This window comes from Nymphaea colorata, chromosome 11 (genome assembly GCF_008831285.2).
Source record: "Nymphaea colorata isolate Beijing-Zhang1983 chromosome 11, ASM883128v2, whole genome shotgun sequence".
NCBI classification, from domain to species: Eukaryota; Viridiplantae; Streptophyta; class Magnoliopsida; order Nymphaeales; family Nymphaeaceae; genus Nymphaea; species Nymphaea colorata.
The window spans coordinates 7005087-7028029 of record NC_045148.1 but is presented as its reverse complement, the minus strand read 5'-3'; the positions used below and the strand labels follow the sequence as shown (position 1 = coordinate 7028029).

Genomic DNA, 22943 nt, shown 5'->3' with positions numbered 1-22943 from the left:
TGAAACCGATCACTCAAAATGTTGAACCTTGAGACAGCATCTACGTTACATGGTATTTCATGACAAGAAAACGATGGAAAACGTGGCATTGTTTTTATATCTCATTTTAGCTTATTTGTGTGAATAAAATCAACAAAATAAATATTGGTCCAAATTCCGGGAAGTCGAGTTGCAAACTTATTCCAAATGCATATTTGGATCTTAGCTTGGTTTATCAATTATAAACATAGCAGATCAGATTGAACTCAAATTGGAGAACTACGGATCTGAGCTTAATTTATTAAATCTAAAAGTAGCGGAATGAATTCAAATTGTAAATCAAACAGTGCAGTTACACCTGTTCAGCGGTTCTCTGCAAATATAGTTCTGTCCAGGATGCACACGATGAGGCAAAGTTGGAGAAGAAGGCGGTCCAAAGGCCAAGCAAACCCTCGAGAAGATTCTTTTGCTGCGACCAAGCAATACGGAATGCTCCAAAAATCTCGAGATGCAAGAAAGAAGCTTCGGGAAATCACCGTCTCCTTCCATGAGCACCTTCTAGTTCTCTCTGCAACCTCTCCGATTCCCTTATAAATTGGGCCGATGCACTTGTGGTCAACAATCGCTCGATCAAACCCCAAGATTCGCGAGCGCGCTCTCTAATCTCCATTTGCAGACGCAGAAACCAATTCCGCATCACCAAGAAGGGGAAAAGCAAAAGCTGTAGGAAAATGGATGTGGTGATGGTGGAGCAGCCGCTGCTGTCGACGCTCAACCAGCTGATGAGCGTGCCGGAGGAGATGGAGAAGCTGCTGAATGCGCCCACCCGCAGCTACGTGCGCGACACCAAGGCGATGGCCTCCACGCCTGCCGACGTCAAGGAGTACCCTTCCTCCTATGTCTTCGTCCTCGACATGCCGGGGCTCAAATCCGGCGACATCAGGGTCCAGATCGAGGAGGGGAATGTTCTCAGCATCAGCGGCGAGAGGAAGAGGGAGGAGCAACAGCAAAAACACAAGGAGAAGGAGAAGGATGAGGCGGAGGTGAAGTACTTGAGGATGGAGCGGAGGGTGGGGAAGTTCATGAGGAAATTCAACCTGCCCAAGAACGCCAACGTTGATGCCATTTCGGCTGAGTATCGAGACGGCGTGCTCACCGTGACGGTGCAGAAGGTGCCGCGTCCTGAGCCCAAGAAACCCAAGACCATCGAGGTCAAGGTGGCTTGAGAAATAGTGCTTCTCTGTGGTTTCTGTTTCTGCTCTGTTTTCTGGCCTTGATAAACTAGTTGTGTTGGTTGTTCGTGTCATGCCTCTACTGTATCTCCTTCTGTCATCTTTTTCGTTTCCATCAGGACTTGAGGTGACTTGATATGGGAGTCGATCTGTAACGAAACCCTCTGAATGTAAGCGAGTTTCCTACTGTATATACTATGGCTATGCTTCCATTGATTGTCTTCTAGTGTTTGTAAATATTTCTTTCGACAAACATGGCGGCCCTTGCTTCATACAGGCGAAGTGGAACAACAAGAAACCTTGGGTCTTTGAAACAGTTGCAGAAACAAAGAACATGGCTTGAATGGTACTGCTTCTTTATTTTTTTTCTACTCACGAGGATAATTGGATGGAAAGTGAGAGGGCTTTGGGATGTCAAACCCAGCATAATTTTCAGCATTTTGATAATGATCATGAGCATAATTTCTTCGATAGACGAAACTATTAGGTGATTGACAAGCAATTTTTGCATCTCCTTAATTTGTTATATTGAAGATGGTGGCTATTGGGTTACAATTCTTTTACTTACTAGAGTTCTCCGTTCTCAAATGTTCATTGGGTTGTTGATGCTGGCAAAGACCCCATAGCTGTCTGTCGTTGGAGATCTGAATGCAGTTTTCTGTCCTTAGGATAAGATTGGTAGAGCTCCTTCTCTTTGAGCTTGCATCTCTTTCAATAATTGCAATATCATTTGAAGAGGTGAAGAATGATCATCTGTTGCAAATCACATGAATTGCATACGAGTGGATGTATCTGATGGTAATAGTTTCTTGAATGTTCTTCCTCATCTTTGATTATATGACAATCTTTTTTTTTGTTTCTTTCTGACAGTCTTTCAGCTCAGGTAATTTTCATAGTTTTTCCGGACAATCATACACATATTATTTAAAAATCCCACCTTGTAACCAAATTTTTAATTCAATTTGGAGAAAATTTTCTGGGGCAGCCTAATGTTAAGAATTATCTATAGAAAGTGGTAGGATCTCTTTTTTTCTCTAATAAATCTTCGCTTATTATATCTCTCCTTGAAAAACTGTGACCATCAAAATTACGAGTTCCGTGGTTGAAAGACGCCTATGCCTTTCATAGCTATGCTTCTCGTAAGATGAGGAATATGTCATTTATGGAATCTGCAAAGATGGCATTAATAATCAAAAGATGATAGAATTTTAGCTTAGCATATTATCTTCTTGTAGTAATGTTGTTCTTTTTCTAAAGGTAATTTTCTTAGTTGTCATCTTTTTCAGTTGATTGTGGGCCTTGAGTGAATACAGAAATAGATTCTTCGCAGCTTTGATTTCAAAAAATTAAAGGTGTCGAAAGGGGAGTTGCCCTAGCTCTAATGTGAATTACTTTTCAAGAATTACTATGGTATTGCCAATAAGGGCAATGTGAATGCATTTGAAATACTTTTTTCAAATGGAAGACTACGAGGAGCATTAGCAAAATCTCTATGCAATAGCCCTTATGAATTTATAGATCACATTACCGTGAATTGCATAATGCATGTTATTAGTAGGCTGCTATCTAAACTATAAGGGGCATTTACAAGACCATTCAATTTAATTAAAATGCTTCTTGCTGGCCTATCAGGTAGTCCATTACAAGCCTTAGGATAATTCTAATTGGTCATTTCATCTAAAATACTCCTAATATGTGGGCTTTCATATTCAATGAGTGCAAAAAGTTTGGGTTTTATGTGATTCTTATGTAGTTTTGGTGAATGTTATATAGGGCAGAACACGAGCCGAGTCGAGCCCGAGCTCGGTCAGCTCGAACTCCGCTCGACTAAGTAAGACACGAGCTCGACTCGGCTCGAGATCGAATATAGCTCGACTATCCTGGCTCGAGCTCGACTCGATAGTCACTTGTCGAGCTCGAGCTCGACTCGATTAAGCTCGTTTAACTACTCATTCTTACTTGTTGAGCTCGAGCTCGATAAACTCGTTTGATACTCATCCTTATGGAGCTCAATTAAGGCTCAATAAACTCGTTTGGTACTCATCCTTATCGAGGTCGATCAAGGCTCGATTAACTCGTTACCAAGGAAATCAAATGTCCCATTAATGTTTATCCTCATAATTATTTTTTGCCTATGATTTCCTGAAAAAACTTCAACTTAAAAAAATAATAATAATAATAGGTCCTATTTGAGTTGACAAAATTAAACATTATATGGGTTGGGAGTCAGATCTTATGAACATTATATATTTTCCTTTTGGTGCTATGTTTTGAGAGTAGGAGCAACAGAAGAGATACCTGTAACCAACATAACATAAGAATAAGTTCTACGCATGAATATCAAAGTCATCTTCAGTGATTGGTGAAATAATGGAACTAACACTCTTAAGGGAAAGTTTTCCGACTCTACCATGCAACCATTTACAGTTTAACCATCTCCTTGGCCCTAGAGTGTGTGATCAGTGTTGACCTTGCACTTGATGAAAATGCTTTTACTGATGGACAATAGAGTTACAAAATTTTCATTGCTTATGGTTAGGCCAGTGATCCACAAACCGAACTTGAGAATCTAATGGTGGAGTATTGCTGAGGAACAGCAACTCCAGCTAAAAATGTAGACAAGCAATGAAGCAAGTAAAAAACTTGGACATGCAGCCGAAATAAATATTGCTGAAAACACATAATGACTGCAACTGGTGTCACAAGCACTTCAAAAGTTAAATGCCTACATGTCTGATTTGCGTTCAAGTTGTTTCTGAGGCAGAATAACTTGTACTGAGTGTGAATCATTTGTATTTGGAATGAGATGATTCATTATACAAATAGCCCGGGCAACCTTCCCAACCCTTTTAACCTGTTAAATTCAAAAAATGGTAATTAAAAGTCGGTCATGAAAAAGAAAAAAACAACTTGAAGCAAAAAGCTGAGACTGGATGCTGGAAAATGTTTACCTTGTTTGGTAAATAAGATGGATCGCATACAACTTTCTTGCACTTAGCAGTTTCACCTTCAGATGTCACGCCAAAAGCATTTCCACTTTCATCAAATTCCACCTGCAAAAGGTACCATATGTTAGTTAGTTTTTGAAAGGTCCATGACTAGCTAACGAATTTTACCTATTTCATGAACATTCTTATACATAACAAAAGATCTTTGCTAAATATGAAAAGAAAATCAAAATTCCAGAGAAGGAATCAACACAAAATCTGAACAACAAGAATACATAAGAAATATATCAACACAGCATATACATTAAAGAGAAAACAAAAAAATGACAAGGACTGTTGCATCTCTGCTTATAATTCTGACAAGGCAAAGTTCAGGGAGTTGGTCCTCTAGGTTCTTATGATTATCAAATGTCAGTTTAAACCAAACTTCAACGTCTCAACATTAGCGGAAGAAAGATCGAGTACCTTGCACTCAGGCTTGTTCAGCATGTAGGTTCCCCCATACGCAGCACTTAGACGAGCAAATGCCTACATATCTTGTTAATTTAATATGGCTAAGCATTAAGAGAAGAAACTTAAAATTTTGCAAGTTAAGAATTGAGAGAAACCTGGGAAGCTCTCCCAGTCCATACAGAGGATAAATGTAAGGTGAACCCCCTTGAAAGCGTGCCAAAGATTTTGCATAAAGCAAACAAGAACAAAGCCTGAACTTAGTCCCCCATAAGGCTTCTCAAGAACTTAGTCCCTCATAAGGCTTATTAAGAATTTACCATCCCAAGCACCAACAAAGAACATTCAATTAATGATGCAAAATAACTTAAGAGAAGTCAGACAAAAAAGGGGAAAGAAAAAGGAAGCCTTGATCATTCAGATTTTTAAACACAAGTAATGAATCTATTATGACAATATGTTATAAACCTATTTTTAATGAATATCAGACAACATAGATCTCAGTACTGAATCACTTGATTAAACAGGCAAGAAATGCAACAATGAACACATCCACCAATTATTTTCTCAAGGACAATTTTTGACTCAGTTCTGAATAAGCAAATACAATTAGCTAGCATTTCCAGTATGCCCAAAGTTCCTTGTTTCATGAAAATAATATAGCACACTAAGGTGACTAAGCCTTCAGAGATCAAGTCTTAACCAAGTGAATCTATTTTTTGACACAAACTTGTGTTTTTCACCAACTGCGTCTACGCATTCACCAACAAGGACCAGGTAGACATGAAGTCAGATGCTGATTTGTGTAACCCAGTGACTCAACTCAACTAGATCTAAGGCCATTAGATCATATAATACAAGGAAAGCGATAAATTATACTAAATCCTATTACACCCTGTACTCACATTAGCAGAATAGCTGGCATGGTCAACAGCTGTAGCATGGTTGCTGTCATTGCAACGAGCTGCAATAAGGGGAACTGCATTAAAGTGAAGAATATGGAAAATATCCAGAATTTAAAACTAATAATACAAACTACACTTTCTTTAAAGAAATATAGAAAGAAACATAAACTATAAAAGGTATGATAGTTGGCTACCTTTCACATATGAGCGAATTGCCATCTCAAGTCCCAATTCCTCAGCCACCGCAAGTTCACAACCATAGCGATTCCAAGAACAGTAGATCCCTGATGGACTTCTGAACTTACAAGTTACAAAGTTTCATACAGTATATCATAAACAAATAAAATGACAGTGCAGAAAACTAGTCCATCAAATTCATTCCAAATGAATGGGACTTCTACATAAATAGCTTGTTCATAAGTATGTAAAAACATGTAAACAAATGTTTTGAGAACCCTCTCTCCTCTCAACTCTCAAGAAACCAAAACTTGAAAATGAATCATCCCTTCCTCTAGCCACAATAACAGCCACCTCCTGAATAACATAGAAAAAAAAGGCTATGTCACATTATTGCCAAATTTAAAATACTGCTCTTAAGAGTTAAAGGAAAGTTAAGAAACGATATCACTAACTCGAATTCACATACTCACTTCATATAGAAGCTCTTCACACAAGCATGAGTCATGAACACTTGACATCAAAACAGAAAACTGCAAGAGGCAACTGAAACAGACACTAGAATCACATTAGATCAAGAAAAAGAAGAAAACAAAACAACGACAAAAAACAAGCATTACCAAGAGACAACTTCAATCATTCTAATGATATATATTCACTTGATTCATCCTCAACCTTAAAGAAATATATATAGTCAATTAACAAATTATTCACAAAATATTTAATGAATACAATTTTTTCAAAACATACTTTTGTTAAAAATTCATGCATTGGATCACCATCATTCTTTACCCAATTACCCAAACAAACCAAAGCTTCAACTGTTTTTGGCATCAATGAACTATGACTATCATTAACAATTCGACCTCCTGCACTAAATGCTTTTTCTGAAGCAACAGAAGTTATTGGAATTGACAACAGATCACGTGCTATTTGTGAAAGAATTTGATACTTAGATTCCTTATCCTTCCACCATTGCAAAATACTGAAAGAATCTTCATCACCATTATCATCATGCTTAATCAATATGTCCTTCAAATATGTGTCTATCTCAGATTTGGTGACCTGAAAAGCAACATTCTCAACTTTACCTAAGAATTTAAAAAATAGCTTTCTTCCACCACGTGGTGTGTCTTGACTCTCTCGACCTCGAATACTAGAGGAATGAGTTGATGCAGTAGAAATATTGACATCCACTTCATTTCTTTGAATGTAACTTTCATAAACATCTTGTAAAGAATGTTTTATCATTTGCATTTGTTCTTCCCTTTCTTCTCTTGACTGGTAAATTCTTGTGAAGACAAACTCAGATAATGTGAGTTTCACGCGTGGATCTAATATGGTTGCAATAATCATTAACAAGTTACATGATTTTCAATATTTGTCAAATTTCTCCTTCATTTTCACTGTCATTGCCTTCATAAACCCACCTTCATTTTCAACCTTTTCCCGCAATATTTCTTGAACTCTCCAAATTTCAAGAAAATACAAGTTCGCTGTTGCATAAGATGACCCAAAAATTAAAGTGGACACGTCATATAAAACTTGAAGAAAATCACATATCACTGCTGTTTTTTCGTAATCCTCAGGTCCAAGCAATCATACCAAGCCTGGGTCTTCCATGCTATATCTTGCAAAAACATTTTTATATACAAGAGTTGTTTTCAACATAAAATATGTTGAATTCCAACGAGTTGGTACATCTAACACTAACTTCTTTGTCTTTGAAATTTCCAACTCTCTAGCTGCAGCTGCAAAACCATGGAGTCTTGAAGGTGAAACTTTGATATATTTTACTGCATCTCTAATGCTAATGATTTAATCTTTAATGGCACTCAACCCATCTTGTACCATCATATTCAAAATATGTGCACAACATCGCACATGAAAAAATTTACCTCCATAATACAAGCTGATGCCACTTTTTTCCATGTTCTCTTTTAATTTTCTAACAAGAACATTGTTTGATGAAGCGTTGTCATGAAGCGTTGTCAACTGTAATGGATATTTTTTTTTTAATCTCCCACTCTGCAAGATGCTTAGCAATTACATTTGTTAAAACTATATACTATAGCTATGCTTCCATTGATTGTCTTCTAGTGTTTCTGAACTTTTTTTTTCGACAAACATGGTGACCCTTGCTTCATACAGGCGAAGTGGAACAACAAGGTAACAAGAAACCTTGGGTGTTTGAAAGAGTTGCAGCAATAAAGAACATGGCTTGAATGGTACTGCTTTTTATTTTTTTTCTACTCGTGAGGATAATTGGATGGAAAGTGAGAGAGGCTTCGGGATGTCGAACCAAGCATAATTTTCAACATTTTGATAATGATCATAAGCCTCATACTAGCTTTCATTGCTTGATTTGTTCGATAGAAGAAATTTTTAGTGCTTGAAAAGCAATTTTTGTGTCTCCTTAATTTGTTATATTGAAGATGGTGGCTATTGGGTTACAATTCTTTTGCATACTAGAGTTCTCCGTTTTCAACTCTTCATTGGGCTGTTGATGCTGCCAAAGACCCCATAATGTCGCTGGAGATCTGAATGCAGTTTCCTGTCCTTAGGATAAGATTGGTAGAGCTCCTTGTCTTTGAGCTTGCATCTCTTTCAATACTTGCAATATCAATTGAAGAGGTGAAGAATGGTCATTATTTGCAAATCGAAGGAATTGCATGCGAGTGGATATATTTGTAGTAATAGGTTCCTGAATGTTCTTACTCATCTTTGATTATATGACAATTTTTTTTTTTTTGGTTTTTTTCTGACAGTCTTTTAGCTCAGGTAATGGACATGTAGTTTTCATACGGATATTTTTTTTCCGGACAATCGTTCTCATATTCTTTTAGAATGCCACCTTGTAACCAAATTTTTAATTCAATTTGGAGAAAATTTTCTAGGGCAGCCTCATGTTGAGGATTATCTATACAAATCAAGTGGAAGGATCTCTTTTTTTAGGATCTCTTTTTTCTAGAATAAACCTTCGCTTAGTGTATCTCTCTTTGAAAATTTGTGAGGAGCAAAAATTATGAGTTCTGTGGTTGAAAGGCAGATGCCTATGCCTTTTCATAGCTATGCTCCTCGGAAGATGAGGAATATGCCATTTATAGAATATGCAAAGATGGCATTAACAATCAAACGATGATAGAATCTTTGCTTAGCGTATTGTCTTTTTGTAGTAATGTTGTTCTTTCTCTAAAGATAATTTTCTTAGTTGTCATCTTTTTCAGTTGATTGTGGGCCTTGGGTTAGCGAACATGGAAATAGATTCTTCGCAGCTTTGATTTCAAAAAATTAAATGAGTTGAGTAGTAAAGAAGGCACATAAAGAGGAGTTTCCCTAGCTCTAATATAAATTACTTCTCAAGAATTACTGTGCTATGGAGTTGCCCTAGCTCTAATATAAATTACTTCTCAAGAATTACTGTGCTATTGTCAGTAAGGCCAATGTGAATGCATCTGAAATATTTTTTTTCCAATGGAAGACTGAGGAGCATTAAAATCTCTATTGTAATTGCCCTTATGAATTTATAGATCACATTACCGTGAATTGCATAATGCAAAGTATTAGTAGACTGCTATCTAAATTACAAGGGGTATTCCTACAAGACCATTCAATTCAATTAGAATGCTTCTTGCTGGCCTATGAGGTAGTCCATTCTAAGTCAGGTTCTCATCATAAGGTAGTATAAACGGCAATTCGTCTCTTAAGCCTTAGGATCATTCTAATTGGTCATTTCATCCAAAATACTCTTTAATATTTGGGCTTTCATATTCAATGAGTGCAAAAAGTTTGGGTTTTATGTGATTCTTCTGTAGTTTCAGTGAATGGTAGAGCACTTCTCATGGAATTATCCAAGGTAACTTTGTCTTGGATTATCTTTTCCAAATGTAAATGTAGATTTCTCATAGACATGTGCTAAGCGGTGTAGCATGCCGCTTGATTGCTGGTTTAATTATCCTTTCTACCTGTGGCGGCAACTTTTATGAATATGCTAATGATATGATGATCTTTTGTTACTTTAAAGTGGACCATTCTGGTCGCACAAGGCTGTCCATGCTAAGTTTTCTTAGTGTTATGGCATGGATTGAGAAGAGATTTTCAACGTGAAAATCTTCAAGATGTTTAGATGGAAGAATTCTTGATATGATATCTAGAACCTTTATTGTCTTTTGGGTCCCTTTTAAATTGTTATCAGTTAAGTTTATTGATCCCCTATTCTTAAGATATATACGAAGATTGTAAGCTAAAAATCGTATTTTTTTGTATCATGTGTAGCTTGGAGGCACGCTATCTAATCAAGTTTGTGTTTTTGAGCTTAACAATATTAGAGCCCACATTAGAGGTGAGGAGAAGATACCGAAAGTGGTCGAAAGCCTTCCCTCTTTTCTCTTGTCGTTGACCCAAAGCTACTTTCTTTTTTACCATGAACTTGGTTGAAGGTTGCTTCGGACTTGAGTCAAGAGTGAGACATCCATCAACTAAGCATCTCGTACCCATCAAATAAGCATCGCGTGCCCGCCATTTGCTCTGCATAAGAAGATTAGCAGTTATAGGAATCAAACTAACCATTGGCCTCAGGACCTAGGTGGGGAGTACCACATCCATCAACTAAGCATCGCGTACCCACCCTTTGCTTTGCAGAGGAGGAGTAGCAGATATATGAATCAGGATAACCATTGGCCTTTCGCCACTCTACCAATTTGACCAGCTACGAGGAGCAAATACAATAATTACTATGGAAACATACAATAATTTTCAATTAGCTAATTTGAAATAAACAGTTACAGCCAGGTAATTATATTTTTTTAAGGCTGCATTTGCTTTCTGCCAAATGTTATTTCTATAAATAGAAATTTCTAGTAATTGTCATTAAAATATTTTAGTGGCAAGCTTTTTGTGTTTCAGTTCAAATCAAGGATTTTATGCTTTGATGAAGCATTAAAAAGAATTTTCATGGGAAAATTTTACAGTCTATTGTTAGTGCTCATGTGTTGATCGATCTTGGTTAGACAGAGGGACTTGCTTTCTGTTGTTAGTCCTTTCCTTGAAATATGTGGTAAGTATTCTCCTCCAAGGATTTAATAGCCCTTCATTGAAATTAGAACTATATATCTATTGGTGGGGCAAAAACTTTTTCGCAGATTTCTTTCAGCATATGAATTGTAGATACTATTATATTACACCTTGTAGTGTGTGCATGGATGGTGGATGTTGCCCTACAGTTCGTTCACAAACAGTCCACAATATAAGGTCAACACAGGCCCATGGATTTGTTTTTTTATTGGGTTGATATCAAAAGAGCAAGTTTTGATAAAACATGGTGACATAATATAATTTAATGGTGATTAGAGATGTCAATATGTCAGATTTGGATTGGATATTGATTGAATCGTTTCAAAAAAATGGTATATGGAAAAAAATTAAATATGTAATGAAAAAATTGTATTAAATTCATAATCAGACTTAGATTTGGGTATATATAAATATTTGAATGGATTTGTATCGTATTTTATTTAGTATATATAAATATTTGAATGGATTTGTATCGTATTTAATTTTAAATAAATATCCTTCTCTCACCTTTTGGAAATCGGTTGGATTGAATTCAAAATTTTGAGTTGGATTTATACGTGAATGTAAAATTTGGATTCAAATCAGATTTAAATTATAAAACCGAATTTCAGATTCGGACGCCGATTTATAGGGCGAGCAAGGCCCGCGGAATTGTAGTTAGGATTCTTTTGCTCCGGGAAGCTTCGGGAAACACCGGGCGGATTCTGGTTCTTTCTCCCACCTTCCATCTCGCTTCTCCGCTTCCCTTATAACTTGGCCAATCCGTTTTCCATTTCCCCATCAACAGTCACTCGATCAAACGCCAAGACAACAACAGCAATCTCTCTCTCTCTCTCGAGGATCCATTGCAGAAGCAGAAACCAATTTCAGAGCAACAGATAGAAGAAAAGGAAAAGTCGTAGAGAAATGGATGTGCTGATGGCGGAGCAACCGCTTGTATCGACGCTCAACCAGCTGCTGAGCGTCCCGGAAGAGATGGAGAAGCTGCTGAACGCGCCCACCCGCAGCTACGTGCGCGACACCAAGGCCATGGCCTCCACGCCTGCCGACATCAAGGAGTATCCTTCCTCCTACGTCTTCGTCCTCGACATGCCCGGGGTCAAGTCCGGCGAAATCAATGTCCAGATCGAGGAGGGGAATGTCCTCAGCATCAGCGGCGAGAGGAAGAGGGAGGAGCAAGAGGAACAACACAAGGAGAAGGAAAAGGAGGAGGCGGAGGTGAAGTACTTGAGGATGGAACGCAGGGTGGGAAAGCTCATGAGGAAATTTAACCTGCCCAAGAACGCCAATGTCGATGCCATCTCTGCCGAGTATCGGGACGGCGTGCTCACCGTGGCGGTGCAGAAATTGCCGCCTCCTGAGCCCAAGAAGCCCAAGACCATCGAAATTAAGGTGGCTTGAAAAATGGTGCCCCGCTGTGGTTTCTGTTTGTGTTCTGTTTTCTGGCCTTGATAAACTAGTTGTGTTGCCTGGTCGTGTCATGCCTCTTTGTCTCCTTTTTCATCTTGTTCGTTTCCTTTCCTTAAGGAATTGAGATGGGAGTCCATCTGTAATGACATCTTCTGAATGTAAAATGATTTCTTACTATAAATGCAGTGAATGTGCTTCAATTGGTCGTCTTCAAATGTTTCTGAGCATTTCTTTTGACAAACATGGCGGCTCTCGCTTGATACAGACAATCACTCCTTTTTATCAGCTTCTTAGTTCTACAATAGAAGCGCTGGAGGATAAGCCTCCACCTTCTTTTCCAATATATCGAAGATATAAGGTCTCTTCTTCTTTTCTAGGATTAATTAATCTGTAACTGTTTGTGATGCATCCACGATCAAACGCCTAACTAATCTAAAGACTATAGAAACTGATCCAAAAGGGAACGAAAAATAGAACGACAATAGCTATAAAGGTTTTCGTTCACTCAAAAACTAATCACAAATGAGGCTCCACAACAGGCTCCATACGGTTCCCTGGATCTGGATCTAAAAATAAGAATAAATAAAAACCTAAAATACTAGAATGGGAACCATATAAAACAAAATAGTAAATAAAACACCAAATTGAAACTAAGTATTTTATTCCATGCTTTGCTCCTGCATTAGTTTGTCTTTCTATCTCTTTGAAGATTTATGGTACAAAATTTTGGATTGATGCATCGGTCCCCAATGTTGTAAAAGGTGAGAAAGCGAGGCGCGAGGCGTTAATTGAAGCGTAAGCTTCACGGACAAATTTGTGAATTATATAATATTTATAAAAATAACAACATAATTAAAAAAATGACTACAATCTTAAGCATATCAATAAAAAACAACACACAACATATGCAAATCACAATAATTTGTAAATCCAAATAAAAACAATGTCATAACATACATAGTACTAGTACAAAGACTGCTTGCGTAATTTGTAATTTGTGTAAGCATCCAATGAGTTTAATTAAATGTACGCAAAAGCTCAAATTACTAAGCATACCTTAATATTAACAACACATAATGCAACAAATATTAACACCATACCCAGAACTTATAAACTACTGTTCGTTTCATTTACCTAACTTCTAATATTGTTGAGTTTCTTACCTTTATTTATCTTGGGGTTCTCACAAAATGGACCCATTCAAATTTAGAATAGAACAGAAAGTCTAACCCAAATTGAACTTAAAGCAATACCAATCGAATATGAACTCATGATATAAACATTGGGTCATAGAACGGCTTGTTTTAGATTCAATTAATTTAAAGTTTACATTAAAATCCAATCCAAATCCACATCAAATTGCATAAAAGTCAGTTTTATAGTGTGATGTGCAGTAAACACTAGAAAGCCTACCAAATTTGAGCTGCTTATATCTTCACCTTATTGTCCAGATCTTAATAATATTAGGTCCATTAAGTGGTCCGGTCAATAAAGGGCATCATTAAAGGAGTTTTTTTTTTTTTTTTTGCCCGTTAGTCGTACCCCTTCCTCTCCCCCTTGCCAATGCATCTTCCTCCTTCGATCGACGGAGCACCTTTATCGCTCAACAAGCCATCCGCGTCTTCCTCCTTCATAGCTCGTTCGGTGGTTCCACTTCCCATCTTTGGCTCCATCTCCACTTTGTTTCTCTCCCTCTGCCTTTTCTTCTTTGTGTATCCAAATCTATGTTTTGGGGGAGGCCATCGCCTCCCCTTCCTGGTGCTGGAGTGGCAACTCCTGGTGAAGCGTCGCCGGCTGCCCAGAACTGCCAGTGATTCCTTGTCAGGCGTCACCAGCACTGTAGAGGGGAGGCGGCGACCTCCCCTCTCCCTGCACCTCGTAGTGTATCGGACACTTCCGGCGACTTTGTTCTTGAGGCGTACGCCTGAAGTGTGGAACGTGTCACAGGTAGAGGCGTACCCCTCTACCAAGTGAGGCGCATGCTTCAGGGATGCGTGCGCCTCACTGCTCTGCCTCAAGGCATTTTTTCTAAAAAACACCTTGAATCGTGTTTTTTCTTTGTAAAGCGTACGCTTCTTATAACATTGTCGGTCCCAATACCAGGGTCGTGATCATGGGATCGACAACTGTGCTATGGTTTGAGACTGAACGATTGATAGATCACATACCACTAAGTAAGGGATAAAAGTCAGACCCATTAAAATTTGATTGTTAAAAAACTTTTTTTCACAATCCAATTATGTTCTTTAACGATGTCGTTTTGATAAGAAGCACATGTTAGTCAAATAATGTTTGATGTTGTTTTGATAAGAAGCACATGTTAGTCAAATAATGTTTTTATAGTATCAGGAAAATGCATATTTGGATCTTATGCTAATTTATTAAGTCACAAAATAATAGAACGAATTGTATTTGTATCTTACGTTAATTTATTAAGTCCCAAAATAACAGAATGAATTATATTTAATCTAAACTATAGATACAAATAATGTTTCCAAGTTTTAAACAGTAAGATTTTTTTCAAATATAATATGGTAAAGTTTTTTTCGAGTATAATAAAGTGAGCTTGAAAGAAACAAGAAAAAAAATATGTTAAATTTTTAAAAAATAAAAAATAAAATAAAATAAAAAAGAAACTAATGAAACAAACATCAAAAGTAGATTTGTAACAAATAAAAAAAAAACTATTTAGCATTAAAAAATTAAAAAAAATAAAAAAACGTGAAAAAATGCGTTAAGACCTCGTTTTTTGTTTTGAATGTTTTTTTTCAAAAAACATGTTTTTTTAAGTTTTAAACATCATTTAATTTATCGTGTTTTTTTGGGTTACCTGATTCATTTTGGGCAAAGAGTCTGGTCCAAAAATCGAGAACACGCAGGTTCTAGATCCGGAAAGTTCTAGATCATGGTGCAACGCCGGAAAGAAATAACTGTCTCCCTCCATCCGGCACCTTCCAGATCTCTCTGCAACCTTCCAGAGCTTCTCTGCTTCCCCTATAAATTGCCAATCTATTCTTCGTTCCTCCCATCCACAATCGTTCGATCAAACCCCTATACAGATATTTCGATCGCGATCAACCTTGAACCTCAGTTGCACAGAAACAAACTCCACGCCAAGAGGAGGGGGAAAGAGAGAAAAGGAGTAGAAAAATGGATGTGCTGATGGTGGAGCAGCCGCTGCTGTCGACGCTCAACCAGCTGCTGAGCGCCCCGGACGAGATGGAGAAGCAGCTGAACGCGCCCGCCCGCAGCTACGTGCGCGATACCCGGGCCATGTCCTCCACGCCTGCCGATGTCAAGGAGTACCCTTCCTCCTACGTCTTCGTCCTCGACATGCCGGGGCTCAAGTCCGGCGAAATCAAGGTCCAGATCGAGGAAGGGAATGTCCTCAACATCAGCGGCGAGAGGAAGAGGGAAGAGCAACGGCAACAAAAGAAGGAGAAGGAGGCGGAGGTGAAGTACTTGAGGATGGAGCGCAGGGTGGGGAAGTTCATGAGGAAATTCAACCTGCCCAAGAACGCCAATGCCGACGCCATCTCGGCGGAGTACCAGGACGGCGTGCTCACTGTGACGGTGCAGAAGCTGCCGCCTCCTGAACCCAAGAAACCCAAGATCATCGAGGTCAAGGTGGCTTGAGAAACAGGGCATAGACCTCTGTTTTTTCTACTTTTTGCTGTCTGAGAATACAATAGTGGTATCCCTTGTTTGCTTTATGCCCCTTTCTCTCTTTATGCGTTTTTCTTGTACCGTCGGGCCTGAGGTGACTCATATCATATGAGAGCCGCTCTGTAATGAAACATTCTGCATATAAAAATGAAATTTCTCGCTGTTCGAACTCTAGCGATGGATCGCCACAAATACAATGATTGTCTTCCAATGTTCTTCTGTTCTTTTCCTTCGAGAAACACGGCAGCCCTTGCTTAATGCAGGCGATAAATCCTTTTGAAATACCATTGAATTGAGTTTGGAGCTCATTACACGATGAAGAGATGGCAAGAGAAGAATATCAAAGGTGTCAGGCGAAGACGATCCAAGTTCTGGCACTGCCTGGGTTGTTTCTGTTGTAAGGCGGCTAGCCTGTCCCGTTTTTCTCTATTCAAGGGCCTCTGGTCTCGTTATAAAGTAGGTCAGTGGCATCTGACGGCCGTGCAGAACTCTTGGAATCTTCTGTTCGCAAAAAGCAAAAAGCTTTATGAAGGAAGGAGGAAGAGAATCCCCTGTATTGCATGGAATTGCATTTGATGACCACAGATATTGTTGGGTTGAATCACTTTTATGTGGAAGATTCAAAGCAAAAAATAAAAAATAAATAAAAGCATCCGTACTTAACAAAAATGAAAAGGAATGGTTTTGATAAATTTGATGAATTAAAACTGAAATTTTAAAAAAAGAGGACTATAGGTGGAGGACACCCTATTTTCTTTGTGCGTTTAGGGTTGTTGTGCATCTCTCTTCTTCTTTGTTCTTGAGGGAAGAGGAAGAAAGAAAGGGAGAGTTCTTGTTTTTCATTGATTTTTGAAGTCATTAAAGAGATTCTAACAAGAGGGAAAGAGAGATTGTTTTTCATTGATTGTTGAAGCCATTAAAGAGATTCTAACAAGAGAGAAAGAGAGATTGTAAAAGGGAAAATTTTGAATTGTTATTTTGGTTTTTCTTTCATTTTTTTTTTTTTATTATTGAAGATTAGGGCAAAGAGAACGATGGTTTTTTTATTGTGAAAAAATCACTTTCAATTAGATGATATTATTTTACTTCTTTTTTATTTGCATCATTGTTTCTCTATTTTAGCAATTTTTAGCCTTTTGGAGTGTAGGCATTATATATTGCCTTGTAGCCGTTTCTATATTACATAGTGGATTTGTTGTTGGGTTGCTCTCAATCTCATGGTTTTTACCTCTCATTTTGAGAGGTTTTTCATGTTAAAATTTGTGTCTTCCTTCTTTTGTGTGAAGATTATTTTTTCTTTGCTTGTTTCATTACTGTGCATCAAATATATATATATCTTTGTGAGATCCCTTGGATGATAAGGGTTTTTATTTTTAGAGTTCGGGTGAAAGAAGTATTTTCACGGGACAACAGTGCTTATTTACAGGTTGTTGTGAGCTACTCTCTTCAATTGTGAAGTACAATAGTTTGTGTGTTTTTCTCAACAAAAATATCTGGATAGTTTTTTATGCTGAAAGAAAAAAATCTTTGAGAAATTCACGTGGCCAATACACTTTATCACTTTATCGATGAAATCAAAAACCTGTAACACAAAAGAGATTGCAGATGGAAAGAGCAAATTGAAGTGCTGTAACACAAAAGAAGATGAACTAAATCTTCTATCAAAAACCTCAATCGACGCCAAGTTGACAAGCATGAAGAATCATTGCAGATGGAAAGAGCAAATTGAAGTGATGTAACACAAAAGAAGATGAACTAAATCTTCTATCAAAAACCTCAATCGACGCCAAGTTGACAAGCATGAATAATAAAAAGAGATTGCAGATGGAAAGAGCAAATTGAAGTGCTGTAACACAAAAGAAGATGAACTAAATCTTCTATCAAAAACCTCAATCGACGCCAAGTTGACAAGCATGAAGAATCATTGCAGATGGAAAGAGCAAATTGAAGTGATGTAACACAAAAGAAGATGAACTAAATCTTCTATCAAAAACCTCAATCGACGCCAAGTTGACAAGCATGAATAATAAAAAGAGATTGCAGATGGAAAGAGCAAATTGAAGTGCTGTAACACAAAAGAAGATGAACTAAATCTTCTATCAAAAACCTCAATCGACGCCAAGTTGACAAGCATGAAGAATCATTGCAGATGGAAAGAGCAAATTGAAGTGATGTAACACAAAAGAAGATGAACTAAATCTTCTATCAAAAACCTCAATCGACGCCAAGTTGACAAGCATGAATAATAAAAAGAGATTGCAGATGGAAAGAGCAAATTGAAGTGCTGTAACACAAAAGAAGATGAACTAAATCTTCTATCAAAAACCTCAATCGACGCCAAGTTGACAAGCATGAAGAATCATTGCAGACGGAAAGAGCAAATTGAAGTGATGTAACACAAAAGAAGATGAACTAAATCTTCTATCAAAAACCTCAATCGACGCCAAGTTGACAAGCATGAATAATAAAAAGAGATTGCAGATGGAAAGAGCAAATTGAAGTGCTGTAACACAAAAGAAGATGAACTAAATCTTCTATCAAAAACCTCAATCGACGCCAAGTTGACAAGCATGAAGAATCAAAAGAGATTGCAGATGGAAAGAGCAAATTGAAGTGATGTAACACAAAAGAAGATGAACTAAATCTTGTATAACTTCATCGAAAAAGGACACACCTACTACCACATGAAGAACCTAAACTAGCATCCCCTAGACAGCATTCTAGGAGCAAAGTCGATGAACACAAATGCTGCAACTTCGTCAAGCGCCTATGTTGAACATTCTCACGCATCCTTCTTGCTATACGTATATAAAAATTTTAGGTTCGATTGGAGTCATTTAATGGCCACTTAGGCCCGCTTTTTCCTCATCGGTATCATAATTCACCGGAATGTTTTAAGATGTACAAAATAAACAACACAATGTACAATGTTGGATATGCCAATTAGACAGATTGCCTTTTGAATCGTTATAACATCTAATTCTCACTAAGCTAATGAGTCTCCTTCTTTTTGCCATTGGACTTCCCAATCGAATTCATCATAACACTCATACTGATCGACTTTACGAAGGTCCCATTGGATTGCGAAAGCTCGTAGCACTGGTCCTGATAAACCCCAATTTATGGCTTCCTCTCCCCCAATAAAACCGATTAACAAAGAACGTTCTCATATTAAACTGGGGCATTAGCTTCACAGGCTTAAGCGCATGGCCGCACCATGGTTCACAGGTGATGCATTATAGGCTATATGCCTTAAGAACAATATTATTTTTATTAAAAATTTTAAAACATAGGATGTGAAACCTAGGGTGGAGCAAGAAATTTTTCATAAGAGATGGTTGAATTAAAGTTTTTAAATTTTGATAAGAATTTAAATATTATTTTTTAAATTTTTTATATATGACAAGTGAATTTTTTTAAAAATTTACATGTAAACTTTTTTTTTTAATTGAGGTGGGGTCAAGACCCCTATGGGCCTTCCTTTGGCTCTGCCCTTGTGTGAAACCAATATCAAGGGCATCCTGGGAAGGCTTTCAGGGTGCATGCAATAAAATGAGACCGACCTGACCACGGGCGGAGGGAGGGGGGGCTCGCCTAGGTCATGGCCTCACCTCCACCAAACGAAAAAAAGAGTTACAGTGTAAAGATTTTTTTTTTGCCTTTATGTATTTTTTGAATGTGAGTTCAGTTTGGCGCTACCCAAATCCAACCCACAAAACTCAATTCCCATTTGGCCCGCTCTTAAAAAAAAATCCTGGCTCCGCCCCTGGACCTGACCTTCCGAAAGAATGTTGAGAGCTTCGTTTCAGTTAATAATAGCAATGGTAGAATGAAATACTCTTCATTACTCACTTAAACATTTGCTCATTAAACAGGAGGCTGACATGATTTGTCATTCCCATTCTAACCAAACGCTTAGATTGAAATATACTGGTGGGCATTGATTGACGATTGGCTGAATAAATGCTCGTGAAACTTTACAAATTTTGTTTATGGAAATATCAAAGCAAAACAAAAGGTTTCGTCCTTCAATCAAATCAACTCTGAACGTTTTTCATGTAAAAATACCAACTTATTACAATAAGGAAAATAAAAACAAGTTTTCTTTTGCTTCTTTATAAAACTTATCTTTTTTAGCTAATCGTTGAGCAAAAACTTTTTATCTTACCTGCAAAGCAAAAGTATGACTATGACTCAAGCGTTTTATTTTAATATATTGCATTTCAAAAAGATCATCAAAATTTTCAAAATAAACGAGACATGATATTTTCTTAATAGTTTTTTCGTCTTCATTTAGATTCTATGTATGCAAATAAATTTCGAAGGATACCAACCGTTGCATGAAAAAAACGAAAATTACTTGAAGACCACCGAACCTTTTGGATAATTAGACGATCAATGAGAGTTAAATGTGCTTTTTTCTTACATATTGTTATTTTAATTGTTTTTTTCAATTTTTTATATATAGTATATATTTTACAATTCTGATCTTCAAGTTTCCCCCTTATGATGAGTCCAACGTCTCGCATCTTTTTATCGCATTTAAGGACATAGCTAGCTAATGACTGTCATTTAGACAAAAAACTTGAAATTTCTCCCTACTCTAGAATCCAGCACCAGATTGAAATGTGAAATCGGAAATTTGACGTCATCTATATTGTTGGCAATTGATAAAGAAAAACAGAAACAATCTCAACCATGTGTATTTAGAGCTTAGATTACTTCATGGAATCCAAAAGTTGCAGAAGATTAATTCAACCGCCCCCATTGTGATGCATTCTCCTCCGTAATCCTGGTCAATCGTTCTGCCAAAGTTCTAGAATATACTGGCTTAGAAGCGAAGCACATCCTTCAAGTTCCAGAAGATAAAGGAGTACTGCAAAAAGTTCTAGAAGATTCCAGGGAGAAATCAATATCATGGAGGGGAGGAGAGTAGCGCCCGGAAATAATGGCTGCCTCTAGCATCTTCTAGTTCTCTCTGCCACCTTCCCGTCGAACTTCAGTCCCGTTATAAATTGTAGTTCCATTTCAGCGTCTATCAGTCGTCGATCACTCTAGCAAATCCGAAGAGGAGGAGAAGAAGCCGACTGCAATCATCCCCATCTTTTTCCTTGATCGAAGCTTCCGTTAAAGAAGCAAAAACCAATTGGCTAGAAGGGGAAAAGCAAAAGGCGTAGAAAAATGGATGTGCTCATGGTGGAGCAGCCGCTGCTGTCGACGCTCAACCAGCTGCTGAGCGTCCCGGACGAGATGGAGAAGCAGCTGAACGCGCCCGCCCGCTGCTACGTGCGGGACACCACCAGGGCCATGGCCTCCACGCCGGCCGATGTCAAGGAGTACCCTTCCTCCTACGTCTTCGTCCTCGACATGCCGGGGCTCAAGTCCGGCGAAATCAACGTCCAGATCGAGGGGGGAATGTCCTCAGCATCAGCGGCGAGAGGAAGAGGGAGGAGCAACGCAAGGAGAAGGAGGAGAAGGAAGCGGAGGTGAAGTACTTGAGGATGGAGCGCAGGGTGGGGAAGTTCATGAGGAAATTCAACCTGCCCAAGAACGCCAATGCCGACGCCATCTCGGCGGAGTACCAGGACGGCGTGCTCACTGTGACGGTGCAGAAGGTGCCGCCTCCCGAACCCAAGAAACCCAAGACCATCGAGGTCAAGGTCGCTTGAGAAACGGAGCTCCACTGTCTGTGCTCTGTTTTGGCCATCATAAACTAGTTCTGCTGCGCACTTGTGTCGAGTCTCTGTCTATGTTTTTTTGTCTTTTTCTTTTCCGTCTGGCCTGAGATGATTCATGTCTTGATTTCTTCAGCCCCTCTGTTATGAAATCTTCTGAATATATAAAAAATAGTTTTTGGCTGTTTAGATTGTCTAATGTCTTTTAATGTATGTTTTTTAAGCTATGTTTCGGGATACATGTAGATAGTAAATCCTTTTGGGGTTGTTTCAACCGAGAAGTTTTTTTTTTTTTTTTTTGTTAGTTGTATGGAATTTTCTGGTTTATGCTGTGTTGCATTCGGATTTATGCTTTTGGGATGTCCTTATGATTAAGTTCATCTGGGATCAATGGTCGATTCACATTACAGCTTCTATGACTATGAGTTGATATGATTTCATGAAAGGTTGATAGAATTTAAAATGGAAACTTGCCATTACACCAACCTCTTTGGACCCATTACTATGGACCATTTATTTTTTTTTTTTACGCTAAATTTTAGTGCTTATATTTAAGCATCTGATCAAATTAAGGGAATCTGAGACCCAGTTTTCTAAGACTTTGTCCCGACAAAACAAACAAAGAAGAAAAATATGAAGTTATTAGTCGATACAAACTCTCAATCATCATCCTTTTTTCTTTCCTTAAAATTATTTTTATTTACCTCATATTTGAGGTAAGAGGTGATCTGAGATAATAATTAGGACCCCAAATCCTAGTATCTAAGGTCCAGCTTGGGGGTTTTTGCTACCAAATCTGAATGTGAAACCCAAACCTAAACTCACACTGTCAACTGAAATTCAGATTATGGATCTGGATTACTATTTGCATCCTAAACTAAAATCGGGTCATATGGTTATTCCATCTGTTGGCACCCTAGCAAGTCACAGGGATGTCAAGGAATTGGATTCAGATCAAATATATCTTTAATTATATCGGTTTTTTCAGATATTCACATATTCGAATAAGTAAAAGTCATATCTGAATTTAAATCTGAAATTTCATTTTATAATTCGAATCTGATTCGAATGTGACTATTATATTTATATCTGAGTCTGAATCTAAATTTTAAACCGGAATTTACCAATTTTCAAAATTTAATAGTATTAGATGCAAGATATTTGTTTAAAAATGAATTGATGCAAATCAGTATTTGAATCTAATTGAATATATATATGTATATTCGAATCCAAATCTTTGATCAAATGCTATTTATTAAATTCAAATCGGATCCAATTTTTTAATCAAATATTAAACTGTTTTTTATATCCCATTTTTTCGGATCCTTGTCACACCGCGCACACCCAGTGGCGGCCCACCTGTCCGCGCGTCTAGAACCACCCAGTCGCCGGTGGAAGCTCCTGTAACCAACTCGAGCCCTTCTTCAA

At 37.8% G+C, this 22943-nt stretch overlaps 4 protein-coding genes and 1 pseudogene across 4 annotated transcripts; 4 read left to right on the top strand and 1 right to left on the bottom strand.

Annotated features, from left to right (window-relative positions):
- Positions 1-362: 362 nt before the first annotated feature.
- On the top strand, positions 363-1423 carry LOC116264498 (17.1 kDa class II heat shock protein-like). Its single transcript, XM_031644768.2, has one exon. The coding sequence runs from the start codon at positions 711-713 to the stop codon at positions 1203-1205; it is 495 nt and encodes a 164-aa protein (XP_031500628.1). The 5' UTR covers positions 363-710; the 3' UTR covers positions 1206-1423.
- Positions 1424-3936: 2513 nt separating this feature from the next.
- Positions 3937-7314, bottom strand: LOC116264335 (probable secretory pathway GDP dissociation inhibitor 1). The gene is made up of 10 exons (XM_031644482.1): positions 7297-7314; positions 7122-7187; positions 6502-6756; positions 6165-6224; positions 5986-6048; positions 5709-5814; positions 5515-5588; positions 4625-4687; positions 4163-4264; positions 3937-4065 (listed from the first exon to the last, which is right to left on the bottom strand). Exons 1-10 carry the CDS (start codon positions 7312-7314, stop codon positions 3937-3939), a joined length of 936 nt encoding a protein of 311 aa, XP_031500342.1.
- Positions 7315-11453: 4139 nt separating this feature from the next.
- LOC116264495 (17.1 kDa class II heat shock protein-like) lies at positions 11454-12369 on the top strand. Its single transcript, XM_031644762.1, has one exon. The coding sequence runs from the start codon at positions 11671-11673 to the stop codon at positions 12163-12165; it is 495 nt and encodes a 164-aa protein (XP_031500622.1). The 5' UTR covers positions 11454-11670; the 3' UTR covers positions 12166-12369.
- A 2750-nt stretch (positions 12370-15119) lies between these two features.
- On the top strand, positions 15120-16014 carry LOC116264460 (17.1 kDa class II heat shock protein-like). Its single transcript, XM_031644707.2, has one exon. The coding sequence runs from the start codon at positions 15325-15327 to the stop codon at positions 15808-15810; it is 486 nt and encodes a 161-aa protein (XP_031500567.1). The 5' UTR covers positions 15120-15324; the 3' UTR covers positions 15811-16014.
- A 4723-nt stretch (positions 16015-20737) lies between these two features.
- LOC116264502 (17.1 kDa class II heat shock protein-like) lies at positions 20738-21759 on the top strand (annotated as a pseudogene).
- Positions 21760-22943: the final 1184 nt, after the last annotated feature.